At 46.4% G+C, this 15661-nt stretch overlaps 1 protein-coding gene across 2 annotated transcripts in view; it reads right to left on the minus strand.

The window, feature by feature from the left end:
* Positions 1-15661, minus strand: part of LOC119958718 (neuropilin-2-like) — a 141606-nt gene that overhangs the window by 77763 nt on the left and 48182 nt on the right. For both annotated transcript variants that reach the window (XM_038787297.1, XM_038787298.1), the window contains exons 4-7: positions 13884-14114; positions 11942-12097; positions 10085-10254; positions 7563-7718 (exon numbers count right to left, since the gene is read on the minus strand). In XM_038787297.1, coding sequence (XP_038643225.1) covers positions 7563-7718; positions 10085-10254; positions 11942-12097; positions 13884-14114 — 713 coding nt within the window. The remainder of the gene's footprint in view (positions 1-7562; positions 7719-10084; positions 10255-11941; positions 12098-13883; positions 14115-15661) is intronic.

Below are 15661 nucleotides of genomic sequence, written 5' to 3' on the forward strand. Positions count from 1 at the left end.
TTCAAGATTTGAATGGTGGTGGGGCGGGAATGGACTGGGATGAGGGGCCGTTATAAGGAAGTCCATTGATAAGAGAAAAGGGATTGCCAATGGTAGTCCTCGATATCAAGGGGAAAGCTCACTACTGAGATCCAAGATGGAAGCTCTCACCATCAGGGCCTTATTAGAGTGTTGCTCTCACCATCGGGAACCCAAATTGAGATCAATGTTGGCGAATTGTGATCAATGTTGGAGAGTTTTCAAGGAGACAGCTGGGCGCCAAACCAAACATTCCACTGTGATCAAGAGGAACTTTATCCATGCTCTCATATGTGCTACAAATTCAGCCGCATGAGGCCTCGGCAGTCGGTGGGGGTTATGGGTGATGGGTGGGGCAGACGGGCAGGAACTAGGGTTGCTCCCGGAATCGGTACACATAATCCCGGGGTTGGCACGTAGTGCCACGTGCAGTTGCCCCACCCGGCACTCCCCCTTTATTTTCATTTGTCACTTCCTGATTCAGTGGGAGTCGTTAATGGTACAATTATCTTTTTTTAAATAAATTTAGAATACTCAATTCATTTTTTCCAATTAAAGGGCAATTTAGTGTCACCAATCCACCTAACCTGCACATCTTTGGGTTGTGATGAGACCATCAATTCACGAGACACGTGCTTTAAGATATGAACAGTGGTTTTAATCTACTTACAACAGAGCCAGCCTGTAACATGATGAACCCTGGATGAACTGGTCGGCTGGCTCTGGGCATCGATCTTTATACAGCAGTCCAGGGTGAGGAGCCGTGGGCGGAGCCAAGGGTGGAACCCTGTACAAACTCCTATGCATTCCCAGTGCTACTCTCCCTAGTGGTCGGGCAACGCAACTGCGCTTACAATAATATGGTATCATATATATTACAGTGTGAATTACATTCACCACAGGTTGTGGGGGCGAAACCCACACAAAGAATGTGCAAACTCCACACAGACAATGACCCAGAGCCGGGATTGAACCTGGGAACTCGGCGCCATGAAGCAGCAATGCTAACCACTGTGCCACCATACTGCCCTGTAGAATTATCTTAACCAATGGCTGTCATGTGTGACGAATGTGAGAAATTTTCACACTTTAAAATTTGTATTTAGTATTTTTGCTATGATTACAAAAGGAGAGAATCATTGATTTTTTTTGCAGGGGCAATGTAAGCTTTTGTAACAAGACATAAGAATATGGTGTGCTTTTGGATTTCAGGTGGCATAATTTCTTTTGCACTCTCACTCGAGCGCAACGAAGCCTGAGGATTGCGCTCAGAGGCTTTAAAATGTATTTTCATTGTCCTGAACGCTTTCACATATTTTGTTGCAAAAATTGAGACTCGGGGAGTTTGGGGGTTGGGGGGGGGGGGGGGGGGGGAGTGGGGTGTTGCTGTTTGACTGTCAGTCAAGATTAATCCAGTCAGGTGTTGAAGTGTCTATTCCCTTTCTGATTGGATATGGGAAGGCAGTGCGGCTGGAGGATGGACTGCACATGTTGGGAGTGTGTAGGGGGTGGGTAGGTGGGGTGGGAGCATTCGGGTGGGAGATCAAGTGACAGAATCCCCAGGAATATACCCAATCAGAGGTTGGCAACCCAGTGTTTACCCCATGCTCACAGAGTATTGAGAGGCCAGTGGTATTCATTTGTCAGGACACATCGGCTCCCAACTCTCCCCCAACATTGCCACTGGGCAGACTTCAGGAACATTCTACCCTGACCAGAAACAGAAGTCAACTGTGATCTCTGTGCATCAGGTTGGTTGTTAGAAATCATAAGAAATGGATGGAGTCGGCCATTCGACCCTTGAGCTGCTCCATCATTTAATAAGATCACAGATGATCAAAGAATCCCCAGTGCAAAAGAGGCCATTCAACCCATTAAGTGCACACCGGCCCTTGGAAAGAGCACCCTACTTAAGCCCACGCCTCCACCCTATCCACGTAACCCCCAAGTGACTTTTTGGATACTCAGGGGCAATTTATCATGGCCAATCCACCTAACCTACACATCTTTGGATTATGGGAGGAAACCACAGCACCCGGAGGAAACCCACACAGACACGGGGAGAATGTACAAACTCCACACAGACAGTCACCCGAGGCCGGATTTGAACCCAGGTCCCTGGAGCTATGAGGCAGCAGTGCTAACCACTCTGCCACTGTGCCGCCCTTAATTCTGATTGTGGATTTAACTCTGCTTCCCTTCCTTTTATTTCTGGGTTGTATACTTATTTATAATCATTTATGGATTCTATAGTTTCCATTACTGAAACAATTGCAGCTCCCTGCGTTCGATTTAATTGTAATGAATGGAAAACTGCTTTACCGATACATTTTAATGTCCCCTTTACAATGCAGCAGCACATTGGAATTCTGTACTCGAAGCAGTGTAAATAAAGAATTAATAAGCCTCAAGGCGACTTGCCGATTAGAAGCACTTCCTCTCCCACCCTGCAGAGCGACAGATGTAAGTGGAAGAGACTTCTAGAATTAATCTTGATTGATTAATTCCGTCACAGAAGAGCTGAGCCTTCTCCCTCCCCCAGCCTGCCACCCCCCTCCTCCCCCCCAGCCCCCCAACCACTGTGAGGTGCCCAGAGCAGGATGGACTCAGATTTGAGTTTGCTGATTCGCACAGTAGGTGCTGCAGTTTCCTCTTGGTTGGGATGGGAGAGTTCATTAGAGTTTCTGCATCGGGTCTGTCATAACATGCACCTGCACGGGGCTTACGGGGTGGGAACGATCGTATTTCCTGTGTCCCTTGTGAAATACAGGCTTCCCGTTAAGGGGCCAGGGAAAGCTCAATTAACATTGCATATAAGGTCAGTCAGTTCTGGATCGGCCATCTCAGACCCAGTTGGGTACCATTGGGAGCATTGTACCTTGAACCGTTTAAATAAAACTTTATTTCTTTTATTACAACTCGGGTGTGGACTCCCCGTGTGGCCAGTGTCAGGCGTGTGCTCAAGATGGCATTGGCCAAGGTCAGAAACAGGTTTGGTTCCTTCCTCCTAACAGTCCATGTCCAAATAGCTTAACCAGCAACGCCGACATCCTGTAAATGAATTGAAAAAGCAAGGTGGACAACATTTACTTTCAGGGCTTGGTTACTTGAGTATGTTATTGCACCCATGATCTGCAGCATAAGCATCAGTCACAAAGGCTCAAGAAGCTGGGTGGTAGGTTCTTACTGATCAGGAGTTTGCATTACCAAACACACTGGGCATTAGGTTGAAAATGCTTTTCATCTTATTGAGGACAGCGGAATATGAACCAGAAAAGCTGGTAGAAACCATCAGATTCAAAAGCCTCTCCAGAACGCATGTTTACACCAACATGTTTGCGAGGGAGCTTGGCTGGTTTCCAGCCAGGTTTCCCCAGGGAAAGTGCTTTCCACTCCAGCTGATGATAGTTCTCGAGTCATCTCTTCCCTCGACAGCATTCCTACATCTCTCCAACCGGGTCTTAAATTAACTCCCGTGGATCGCTTCAGATGAGTAAGCAAGACAACATTTCTCTTTTAATGGCCCCTAAATGCATATGGAACATATCAACGGCTTTCAGAAGATTGCATTGATTGTCTCCAGATAGGAAAACACAGCAGTTACTCTGTGTCAACGCTATCCCATAAACAGCAACGCGATGAATGACCAGTCAATGCACTCTTGGTGGTTACGGCTCAGGAAGGAATGTTGGTCGTATCTTCAATTACAGCCACAAGAAAGGTAGGGACATTGTTTCTTCTTTCATTCTCTTCCTTCATCTGTCTACCTTTCTTTCCTCTCATCCGTTCACTCTCCTTCATCCACACCATCAAGAATCCATCTTGAGTTGCTGATTTCAAGATGTAATGCAAGGGGCTGATTGGAGTATGTTTAGATTGTGTGATTGCAGCAGTTAACAGCTGCAGGGAGCTCACTCGTGTGACGCGAACGCATTAAACACATGGAAACAGGACACATAGACAATCATAACGTGATTGGGCAGAGTCAATATGAATTTTGAAAGTGAAATTATGTTTGATGAATCTACAAAGATTTTTGAGTATGTAGCTAGCAAGGAGGATGAGGAGGAACCAATGGATGTAGCACATTTGGATTTTCCAAAAGATAACCATACGGTCTTGCACAAGGGGACCATTAAACACAATTAGGGTTCATGGGATTGGGTGAAAGTTATCAGCATGGATTAAAGATTGGTTAATGGACAGAAGAAAGAGAGTAGAAATAAATAAGCAATTTTGGGTTGGCAGGCTACAACGAATGAAAATTCACACCAGGATCAGTACTTCAGTCTCAGCTATTTACAATCTGAGCTGAGATGACTGAGTGTTCACTAGTGCTACAACGTTGGGTGGAAATGTAAGTTGTGAGGAGGACCCAAAGAGAATGCGGAGAAGTGAACGGGCAAGAGGGCAGCAGAAGGAGTATAATGTGGAGAAATATTAAGTGATATTTGATAGGAAAAAGACAAAAGCAGAACATTTTCTGCAAGGTGTAAGTCTGAGAAATGTTGGGATTCGGAAGTCCCTTGGTGTGCTGGTCCGTGAATCACAGTAAAATCACACACAGGCACCAGAACAATTAGAGAAGCAAATGGTATGTTCGCCTTCATCACAAAGGGATTGAGTATAGGAGTGAAGACGTCTTACTGCAATTGCATGGAGCCTTGGTGAGGCCACACTTGGAGGACTATTTTTTTTATTTTTAGGGTACCCAATAATTATTTTTTCCAATTAATGGGCAATTAGCATGGCCAATCCACCTAACCTGCACATCTTTGGCCTGTGGGGGTGAAACCCACGCAGACATGGGGAGAATGTGCAAACTCCACACGGACAGTGACCCAGGACTGGGATTGAACCTGGGTCCTTAGCAACTTAGGCAGCAGTGCTAACCACTGCGCCACCTTGCCACTCTTACACTTGGAGTACTGTATATATAGTTTTGATCTTGTTACCTAAGGAAAGAAATGCTTCCCTTAGAGGGAGTGCAGCAAAGGCTCACTAGACTGATTGCTGGGATACGGGGATTATCCAATGTGGAGTAACTATGCTGACATTCACTGAAATTTAAAAAATTAGAGGCAACCTAATTCAAACATACAAAGTTCTTAAGGAGCTTGAAGGTTAGATGCTGGGAGAATGTTTTCCTGGTTAGGAACAGAATCTCAGGTTAAGAGGTCGACTATTTAGAACTGAGATGTGGAGAATTTTTTTTCACTCTTAAGGGGATTGTTTGGAATTCTCTATCCCAGAGGACTTTGGAAGATCAGTCATTGATTACATTCAAAGCTGAGATCAGTAGGTTCTTGGAAACAAAGGGAATCAAGGGATATAGGATAGATGGGGAGGTTGGAATTAAGGTAGAAATGAGCCGTAATCTCATTGAAAGGCAGGGTATCTTCAATATGCCAAATGGACTAATCCTGCTTATATTTCATATGTTCTTACAAATGTTCTCTCGGGGAGGCACAGTGGCGCAGTGGTTAGCACTGCTGCCTCACGGCACCAAGGACCTGGGTTCAATCCTGGCCCTGGGTCACTCTCCATGTGGAGTTTGCACATTCTCCTCGTGCTGCATGGGTCTCAGCCCCACAACCGGAAAATGCGCCGAGTAGGTGGATTGGCCTCGCCAAATTGCCCCTCAATTGGAAAAAAAATTAATTGGGTATTTAAAAATTTTTTTAAACCAAATGTTCGCTCAAACAATATCACGGAAACTAATTATCTTATCATTATCACATTGCTATTTGTGGGAGTTGCTGTGCAGAAATTGGCTGCCGCATTTCTTGACAACAGGACAGACTTCAAAGGCACTTAATTTTGCTGTAAACCATTGTGGGACATGAACGAGGCTACAGGAATGGAACTCTGCTTTTCTTGTCATTCGCAGTTGAAGCTTGCTCTTTTATTCCTGCAAAGTTCCGGGTTGTCACAACATTGTGATGCTGTCTCTCTATCTGACAACCGCACATCAAAAATGACGCTGGTTTTCCCTTGGTGACACGCAGAAAGCAAAATAATTGAAATAACTACCCAACTGCTACGCTTGATCAGAGACCATTTTGACACGCAGCCTGGAGCCGAGCCCCTTCCCATTGTTCCCTCTCGTCCCTTCCTCCCCCTCCTGCCTGCACCCCACCCACCGTGACCCCCCCCCCCCAGCAAACTCCCTTCCAACCTCTCTGAATTCCCACAAGTAGCCCGACCTTGAGCTGATCCATGGGCCTCCCAGATAATAATAGGGGAAGGCAAATGAATGAGTGGCATGTTGACAGGATTAATGCAAAGCAAGTGCTAAATTTCACATTCCTCAAACTATTTATTGAGCTATATTTGTGCAAGGAAATCCACCTTGTCTAGACAAAAGATCAGCAGCATCAACTTGTGATTCCATATTTCTGTTGAATTTCGATGTTTGCAATATAATCTATGCTCCTTCAGACCCAAGGGAAAGTCTTGTCATCAGTATTTTACTCAAAAAATGAGTAGGAACATTATAACAAACTTCTCACCTCCGTCTATCTATTTATTTTTTTGATTTATAAAACTATTTTATAAATCTGCTGGTGTGGGGTATAGAATCTTCAGGAGGGCTGAGAAGGTGATTCAAGTGGAGATTTATTTCAGCCCCTTGAGCCCATTCCATGAGAAGAATAGGCCGCAGTACAGCACATATAGGTCCCAACCTGGACTACCGATTATGCCAGTCCCAATCCAGCGGCTTTTAAGGGTTGATTTCATGAGCCCAAGTTGGAGCTCGTATTCCACGAGCCCCACGGGCGATTAATCAGGTCATCTCCGTGGGTCCCACGAGGATTATTACATGGGTGACAGTGTGAGGGAGCTGAATTCATATTAGCAGAGATGCTCTGACTAACAGTTTCTGGAGGGCAGAGATACCGAATGACAGTGTAGGGAGTCAGACTAATATCAGTAGAGATACAGCCAGCAACACAGGGCTTTGGGTGAGGTATTTCTGAATGAGTCTGTGACAGAGCTGGTCAAGCATCAGTGGATATACAGTCAGGAGCACACAAGGCTCAGGAGTTATTGAGTGACAGAGCTGAGCTAACATCAGTTATAATATAATCAGTAACACATGTCGGTAGGAGAGATTACTGTGAGGCAGTCGAGGACACTGTCTATACAGGACAATAGTCACAAATGATAGATTAATATCTGCCTTGATAAAAATACAGGAGCTTGTTCAGTTTTCGCAGCTGAGATGGGAGCCCACGCAATCCCTGTTGCAACCAGTTGAGTCCAGTTTCCTAACTGAACAACTATTAAACATTGGTTACCCATTTACACAGTTACTTGGGAAAAATATCTCAAGTCTGATTTTAGGAGGAAATGGAGATGTGTTCCATTCCCTTTCCCTTAATGCTAACCATTCAGCAAAATAAAAATGCCCATTGTCAGAACAGACCATTCAGCCCCTTGAGCCCATTCCACCATCCATCGCAATCATGGGTGGCCTGCACCTCGACTCCCTTTACCCGCCTGGGTTCAGATCTGCTCAGTATAAATCTGGTTGCCTTTACCTTATGGTTCTTGCCTTGTCGATAAATCATCCAGTCCTCTCCATTAGAGCTCACCTCCAGTTTGTAGCTGCTAACAAAATAAACCTTGGATGTATCTACAGAGATGGCTCCCTGGGTGGCAATGCCGGTTAGGATCTTCAGGATCCCAAGGTCAGCCTGGAACAAAAGGTGTAGATAAGACATTATACGAAAAAATACACAAGCTAAATTCATTTTGCTCTAAAAATGCAGTTGAAGTCCCCGGCTTATCTTGACGTCAACGTTCGGGAGAGTTGGGGGGGTGAAGAAGTCATGTTACAGTGCTCTGCTCAAACATTGCACTTTATCCAAATAGGGACATGCTGAATCACTTGTCTTTCTTGCCTCCGTCCCAACCTCCCCCAACCCTGATTAGGGAAACCAACCAATACTAAAATCTTCAAAGTAATTTCTTCAAAAGCTCCGTATGCTTCACCCGATGTCTATGTCTGTGTATTTACACTGTGTATCTATTGTATGTCCTGGGCGGGATTCTGTGATCCTGAAGCTAAGCATTGACGCTGTCGGAAACGCCGTCGCGTTTCTTGACGGCATCAACACGGCCTCAGGATCAGCAATTCTGGCCCTTACAGGCACGGCACTGGAGCGGTTCACGCTGCTGTAGCTGCTGTTTCGGCGTCAAATGGGCGCCGTGGGATCCGCGCATGCACAGTGGCACCGGCGCCAATGCGCTCATGCGCAGTGGCTTCCTTCAACGCGCCAGCCCCAATGCAACATGGTGCAGGGCTACAGGGCCTGGCGCGGAAGAAAGGAGGCCCCCAGCCAGGGAGGCTGGCCTGCCGATCGGTAGGCCCTGATCACGAGCCAGGCCACATCGGTGGCCCCTTCCGGGGTTGGACCACCCTTCCCCCCCCTCGGCTGCCCCCGGACTCTTCCACACCGAGTTCCCGCTGGCGGAGAGCTGGTGTGGACGGCGCCGGCAGGACACGCCGTTTTTATGACGGCCGCTCGGCCCATCCCGGACGGAGAATTGGCAGGCTGGCCGTGCAGAGCGGTCCCTGACTGGCGCCGCGTCAACCACGCCGGAGCCAATGGCGCTGATTCTCCGCTCTGCGAGGGGAGTGGATGGTTAAGGTGGTGAGGGGAGTGGATGGTTAAGGTGGTGAGGGGAGTGGATGGTTAAGGTAGTGAGGGGAGTGGATGGTTAAGGTGGTGAGGGGAGTGGATGGTTAAGGTGGTGAGGGGAGTGGATGGTTAAGGTGGTGAGGGGAGTGGATGGTTAAGATAGTGAGGGGATTGGATGGTTAAAGTGGTGAGTGGAGTGGATGGTTAAAGTGGTGAGGGGAGTGGATGGTTAAGGTAGTGAGGGGAGTGGATGGTTAAGGTAGTGAGGGGAGTGGATGGTTAAAGTGGTGAGTGGAGTGGATGGTTAAAGTGGTGAGGGGAGTGGATGCCAATAGGAAAACAAGCAGATACATTATTTCCTGATTTGATGATTCTAGACTGTCAGTTAATAGGCTTCTTTCCATATTTCAGAAATTTATAATTAATAGAACTAAAGTGCTTGGAGAAAATTGTATTTTGAAATCGCAAGTTTTTTTTTAAATGCCCCCACTGATTTTATTTCTCCTCCTTCCCTTGCAGCGGTGTCGTGGGAGGCTGATCATTAATTCCTGAGCTCTTGGGGGCAATCTTGAAGTGTTGGCAACTGTCACGGCAAGAGGCAGAGCAGAGAGAATCTGGATGCATCAGGCCTACCTGGTACTAAGCCTGACCCAGCCTGAGGAGATTGGAATGACAGTAAAATCGATGGAAGGGTGAACTCAGGTTAAAAGCTGTCGTCAATCCATTGCCATTTAGTGCAGAGCCCACTGTCTGGCATTCCTGAGCAGCATTGGCTAATGAAAGTGGATCAATGTTAATTCAGGTGCAGTCTAATAGATAAAACATCCCACAGTCCTACAGATTCCCTTTCAGCTGGAGAGAAATTCAGTAGAGACTCTCTGCAAATGTTCATTAACACTTAGTGGTTGAGGCATGGATGCATCTGAGAGGAAGCTGGATAAACACATGAGAGAAAAAGGAATAGAAGGATGTGTTGATAGAGTAAGATGAAGAGGGGGTGTGAGAAGGTGCCTGTGGAGGCAGCATGGAGTAGACGGCCGAATGGTCTGTTAAAACATCTATATAATTCTATGATGAGTGAAATGGAGAAATTGCTCAATAATGGCGAGTTCTCAATAACAAATTGTGATCCTGGAAAAGCCTTTCATTGTGTAAGTCCATCTTTATTTTCATTTCCATTATGATGAGACCACCAATGACCAATTCTACGCTGCCCCTGTACCCTCCAAAATACCTTTGGCAGCACTACCCAGCCAATGGTAGGGCCTTTAATAGCTGCTGGTCGTACCCTAACCCCCAACTGGTGTCCTGGATACAGATCTCTTGGACACAGGCCAGCAAGCCCAATCCATCCCTGCACCTGAACCCTACAGGCCATATTTTGGGATCCTCCTCCTGGTTTGAAACCTTTGACATACCTGGATCCATTCCCTGATGGTGTCCTCGTTGGGTGTCCAACCATTTATGTGGTAATTGAGCCGCCCTTGGGCAGCATCCCAGTTTCCATAGGAATAGGAAGATGAAGCCGTGATCTGCATATTACTGATCTGACCAGATTCCATTCCCAGCGGACTGTTGCATTGATAGGCTGGAAGTACAATTGAACATATTAATGTGATGTAACCTTTGACTCAGTGTGTGTCTGGTTGGAGTTTGGCTTTTACAAAGATTAGTCTAAACGGTCGAAAGGATAGAGGAGGGCCACTGGTAAATTAAAGATGCATATCGGGTGGTTGACAGTGATATACAAGGATCAAAGGGAATACATGTACCTGCTCCTCTGCCAGCGATGTATGTGCCAGAATGTTTCCAGGACACCAAAGGTTAGATTCCGAGGAGAGGTAACGCAGGTTAGTGTTGCATTCCCTGGAATTTAGAGGATTTAGGGCTCATTTGATCAAGGTTTTCAAGCTGTTAAGGGGAACAAATTGGGTAGGAAGAAATAAATCATTTCTGCTGGTTGGGGAGCCAAGGACTAAGGGGAAGGGTCTAGGGGGCAGCATTTTACGGCCCCACCATAGCGTGTTTTCTGGCGGTGGAGGTAGCTCACCATTGGCCACCGGCAGGATCTTCTGGCTCCGCCGAAATCTACAATGTTTCGTACGTCTCGCCCATCCTGCTGCTGGGGAACCATTGGCAGGACCGGAGGACCCCGCCCTAGAAGTTAGAGCCACACCTCCCGGGAAGTGACTGAAGACTTAGAAGGCCTCATCTGGAGAATCCCAGAGATCTCGGAGGGTGAAGGAGGTCACAGACATCGACAGGGACAGACAGACCATTGAGGATTTGAATACAAGGCTCAGAATTTTTAAATTTAGGTGTTGTTGGACCAGGTGACGGATACAGGTGAAGAGCACATGGGTGATGAGTGAAGGGGACCTGGGGAGAACGGAACTAGGTAACATTATTTATAGTTTTCAGTTGGATCCTAGATTTGTTTTGGTGTTACTCTTCATAAACCTTTTAAGGAGCAAAATTACCTTCCAATAAAGGAGTCTGGATAATTCGGACAACACTGAAGGTGTGTCTGACATTGCAGTGTGATCAGGCACTGGGGGTTCGAAATCTGGCTTGGCGGGGTGAAGAGACACAGGACAAAGCAGGCAGTGTCAGACTGACTATTTGCTTCAGCAGAATTAAATATTATGTGGGACACATAATGGCTGGGTTACACCATCCGCTTTGAGTTTCTGCCCCAAGGGTGAAGGATCACTGGTGCCAGAAAAGAAGAAGCCACCATGAAATTACTGACATTTAAAAAAAAGCCTTTGACACACATGTCTGAGATGTGATGGACATTCACTAGATGCAGGTCTTATATGCCTATAGGTAAGAGGAGGTAATGGGACAGTGGCTAGGGGCGGGGCAGGGAAACAGAAGGAGATTCAATGACTGGATGCTAAAATAGCATTGCCCCACTGATTCAAGAATTACAACTGAGACAAGATGCATGGGGTGTGTATGTATCTGGGACATAATCATCTCAGCACAGTTACCCCATTAAACCAACATGACAACTTCCCCATACCAGCCAGTCTTCAGAAATAGCAAAGTGAGGCCAACAATTTATGGTCCAATTAGGTTGATGGGATGGTCATTGGGTAAGACCAGCCTCTTTATGTGCTCAATTTAATTGGGGTTCTTGTATCGATAGGTATCCTTATATCCTTAAATCCATCTGAACTTGATTTAAATCCAGTTCCTGAAGGTGAAAGGTCAGCCCCGAAACCTCTGTGAGTTGCCCAACCCCTGCGAAGCTCCAATTCCCTACTTACAGTCCACAGTGTCTTTCGTTGTGATGTTGTACTCGGCTGAGAAACCATCTTTAGCCACGGCCATATCCGTGTGGAAGGTGAGCGACATGATCCCAGTGTCGGAACGGATCACGGTTGGGATCTTTGAACCACAATAGCGTCCAATCAGAGGGCTCACTGTGAGGAGGGGTTGGTGGGGTAGAGGAATAAACAGGAGTTTGAAAGCTGGAGCATTTTCTGTGAAACTTTTCCCTTCCAATTTGAAACCTCCCATAAAAATTAAAAAGCGCCATAAACACAGAAGTTTGAACTGAAAGTAGGTTAAGATTTCAGGTGGGATCCTTCAGGGTAACTCAACCTTAAGACTTTAATCTCTCATCAGAGTTTGCGTTTGACAGGCATGAGGATATTATTACACAGGGACATTTTATCAAGGAATTAAAGTGAACCTTTTTTGCAATTTATTTGATTTCCTATGTTGTTTCTTTTGTGCGCTCTCTAAGTGTCACATACTTAACCCACTCCATAGAATAGAGTCCATTGAACTCCTACAGTGCAGAAGGAGGCCGTTCGGCCCCTCGACTCAGCACCAACCATCCGAAACAATACGCTACCTAGGACCTCTCCCCCACCCTATCCTCATAACCCTGCGCGTTGATTATGGCCAACCCACTATATCTGCACATCTTTGGACACCAAGGGGTAATTTAAGGGTAGGTGGGCTGGCCATGCTAAATTGCCCCTTAATTGGAAACAATAATTGGGTACTCTAAATTTCTTTTAAAAAGGGGTAATTTAGCATGGCTAATCCACCTAACCAGCACATTGGACTATGGGAGGAAACCGCAGCATCCGGAGGAAGCCCACGTAGACACAGGGAGCATGTGCAAATTCCATAGTCACACAAGGCCAGAATTAAATCTGGGCCCCTGTTGCTTTGAGGCAGAAGTTCTAACCACTGTGCCACTCAAAAAATGTAATCACAGGGGCAGCACGGTGGTGCAGTGGCTAGCGCTTCTGTCTCACAGCACAAAGGACCCGCATTTGATCCCAGCTCGGGCCACTGTCCAAATGGAGTTTGCACATTCTCCCTGTGTCTGTGTGGGTCTCACCCCCCACAACCCAACGATGTGCAGAGTTGGTGGATTGGCCATGCTATATTGCCTCTTAATTTAAAAAAAAGGAATTTGGGTACCCCAAATTGTTTTTTAAATGTAATCACTACATTCTTTATCCAAAAGAATCAATGAGAAGACACTATAGGTATCACTATCCACTATTTAAAAAAAAAGGAAAAATATACCAAACTAAATAATAACATGATTCTGGATATCTACAATACAGACCAGTGTCTTTGTTATCCACAAGTCGTTGAAGGCCTCGAGTGTACCGGGGCTACCAGGATGCACACAAGAATATGGGGAGGGGCAGACAGCCAAAGTAGCCACCAGCTCTGGCCCCACCACTCCCACCAGCACCCCGGCCTACAGATCGATAGCCATCTTTGACAGACCCAGAAAAAAAAAACCAGTAGGTCCAAAGAAGGCCCGCAACTTGCCCTCCACTCCCAGCACCCCAAGAGCTTGGGGTGGGATTGCCCCGGGGCAATTTCTCCGACATTCCTTCCTTGCCATCTGGGAAAACACTGAGCAATGCAGCAACTGAATGAGGGACTAGTACGCTCACGGCTGATTGTGTCTTAATTTCCACTGTCCAAAGGCCTTGGGCCGTCTCTCAGCTTGGCAAATGCCCCCTTTCTTGGTAAGTGTGATTTATGCCAGGCCAAACCAATGTCCAACTTAAATCTTGGAAAATAGTTCAATTAAAAAGTGCCACTGAGCTAACTGGGTCAAAATGCTTAAACATTAAATATTTAACAGAAGAAAATGAAGAGGTTTGAGTGAGAAATACATAAAGCTCCCAACAAACGGTCGACTTTGCAAATCGCTATGGCTGCCCTTACCTTCTGGAAGGCCGTCCCAGACATCGAGATGGTCATATCTGCAGTCTGTTGGTCCAGTCTGCAGGGGGTCATATTCCAGGTCAAAGGTCAGCATGGTGAGCGTCACCTCTGACCTGGGTGGTGCCTGAATGATGTAAGTGCAGTACAGATTGTGAGGGTATTTGTCAGGAAACTTGGGAGACTCTATCGTGCCACTGGGGGCAGTGAAGTTCCTGGAGCAATCGTCGGACCCTGCAAAGAAGAAAAGGTGATAAGGCAACCAGTCAGAATGGCAATGCACCCTTCTTTCTCCTCCCACCAGCTTTCATGGGCTTCCTCTTTCTCCTCAGGATATAATTGCGCTGGAGAGGGTGCAGAGGAGACTTGCGAGGATGTTGCCAGGACTGTAAGATTGCAGCTACTAGGAAAGGTTGGATAGGCCCAGGGTGTTCTCCTTGGAACAGAGGAGGCAGAGGGGAAATTTTGGGATTGAGACATACAAAATTGTGAGGAACCTAGATACATCGAAAAGGTCCATTTACCTTAGCAGAGAGATCAGTGACCGGGGGCATAGATTTAAAGTGATTGGTAGTAGGAAGTAGGAATGGAGGAGAAATTAGGGAAATAACTTTTCTCACCGAAGATGGAGGGATCTGGAAATCACTGCCTGAAAGGGTGATCGGGGCAGAAAACCCCATCTCATTTAAAAGGTGCCAGGATGTGCACCTGAAGTATAAAATGCCAGAAAGTGAGAGGTGCCTCATTCCTTTATCCAAGCAGCTCCTTCGGTACTATCTCTCTATGATTCAATGTGTCGGGCACAATTTTGCAGCTGAATGTGGAGTGCATTAAGCAGTTTTCCCATCGCCTATTGGCCTGAGTAACCAACCACTTCTCATCACTTTGGATTACCAAACCACAGGCTCACGGTACCCAGCATCCCACCCCGCCCTCTCCCTCCCCCATCCCCTACCCCCACCACCACCAGGCAGCCTGGTTGAGTTTATCGTGCATTGAGTAATGCCGAGCACGATAGCTGTCTCAGAATCAGCAAACAACACCGCTAAAGTCCAAATCTGTAACGTGAATCTTGACGGAATATGTTATCTCTTGGTGTTCATTACTTTTTTGATATTATTCTGCATCCTTCACCACAAAATGTATTTATCAGACTAAAAGTAGATGCTGCAAATCTGAATCTCTCTGCAGCGAGAGATGACTCTTCTTCAGAACCCATTTTATCCACTTTTTTCCACCTATTTGTTTCATGGGATGTGGGTGGCACTGGCTGGGTCAGTATTTATTGCCCATTCCTAATTGCCCTTGAACTGTGTTAGTTGCTAGGCTGTCTCAGAGGACATTTAAGAGTCACCCACATTGTATTGGGTCAGGAGTCACGCACAGTCATGAACAGCAAGAGATAACATATTCCGTCAAGAGTCACGTTACAGATTTGGACTTTAGCGGTGTTGTTTGCAGATTTTGTTCATCAGTGAACCAGATGGGTTTTTATGGAAATCGGCAAAGGTCTCTTGGTCATTTGACTTTCAATTCCAGATTTTCATTGAATTAAATTTCACCATCTGCCGTGATGGGATTCGAACCCACATCCCCAGAGCCACTGGCTCTCTGGATTACCAACCCATTGACATTACCACCACACCCTGGCCTCCCCATGCAACCTGTAAATGGGGTAATGGGCATCTGGGACCTCTGTGGACTATGGGTAAAACAGCCCATCTCCTTAACCAACAAGAGTGAAGGACTGGGAAAGATACGGAGGAATGACAGGGAAGGAA

Source organism: Scyliorhinus canicula, chromosome 2 (genome assembly GCF_902713615.1).
Source record: "Scyliorhinus canicula chromosome 2, sScyCan1.1, whole genome shotgun sequence".
NCBI lineage: Eukaryota > Metazoa > Chordata > Chondrichthyes > Carcharhiniformes > Scyliorhinidae > Scyliorhinus > Scyliorhinus canicula.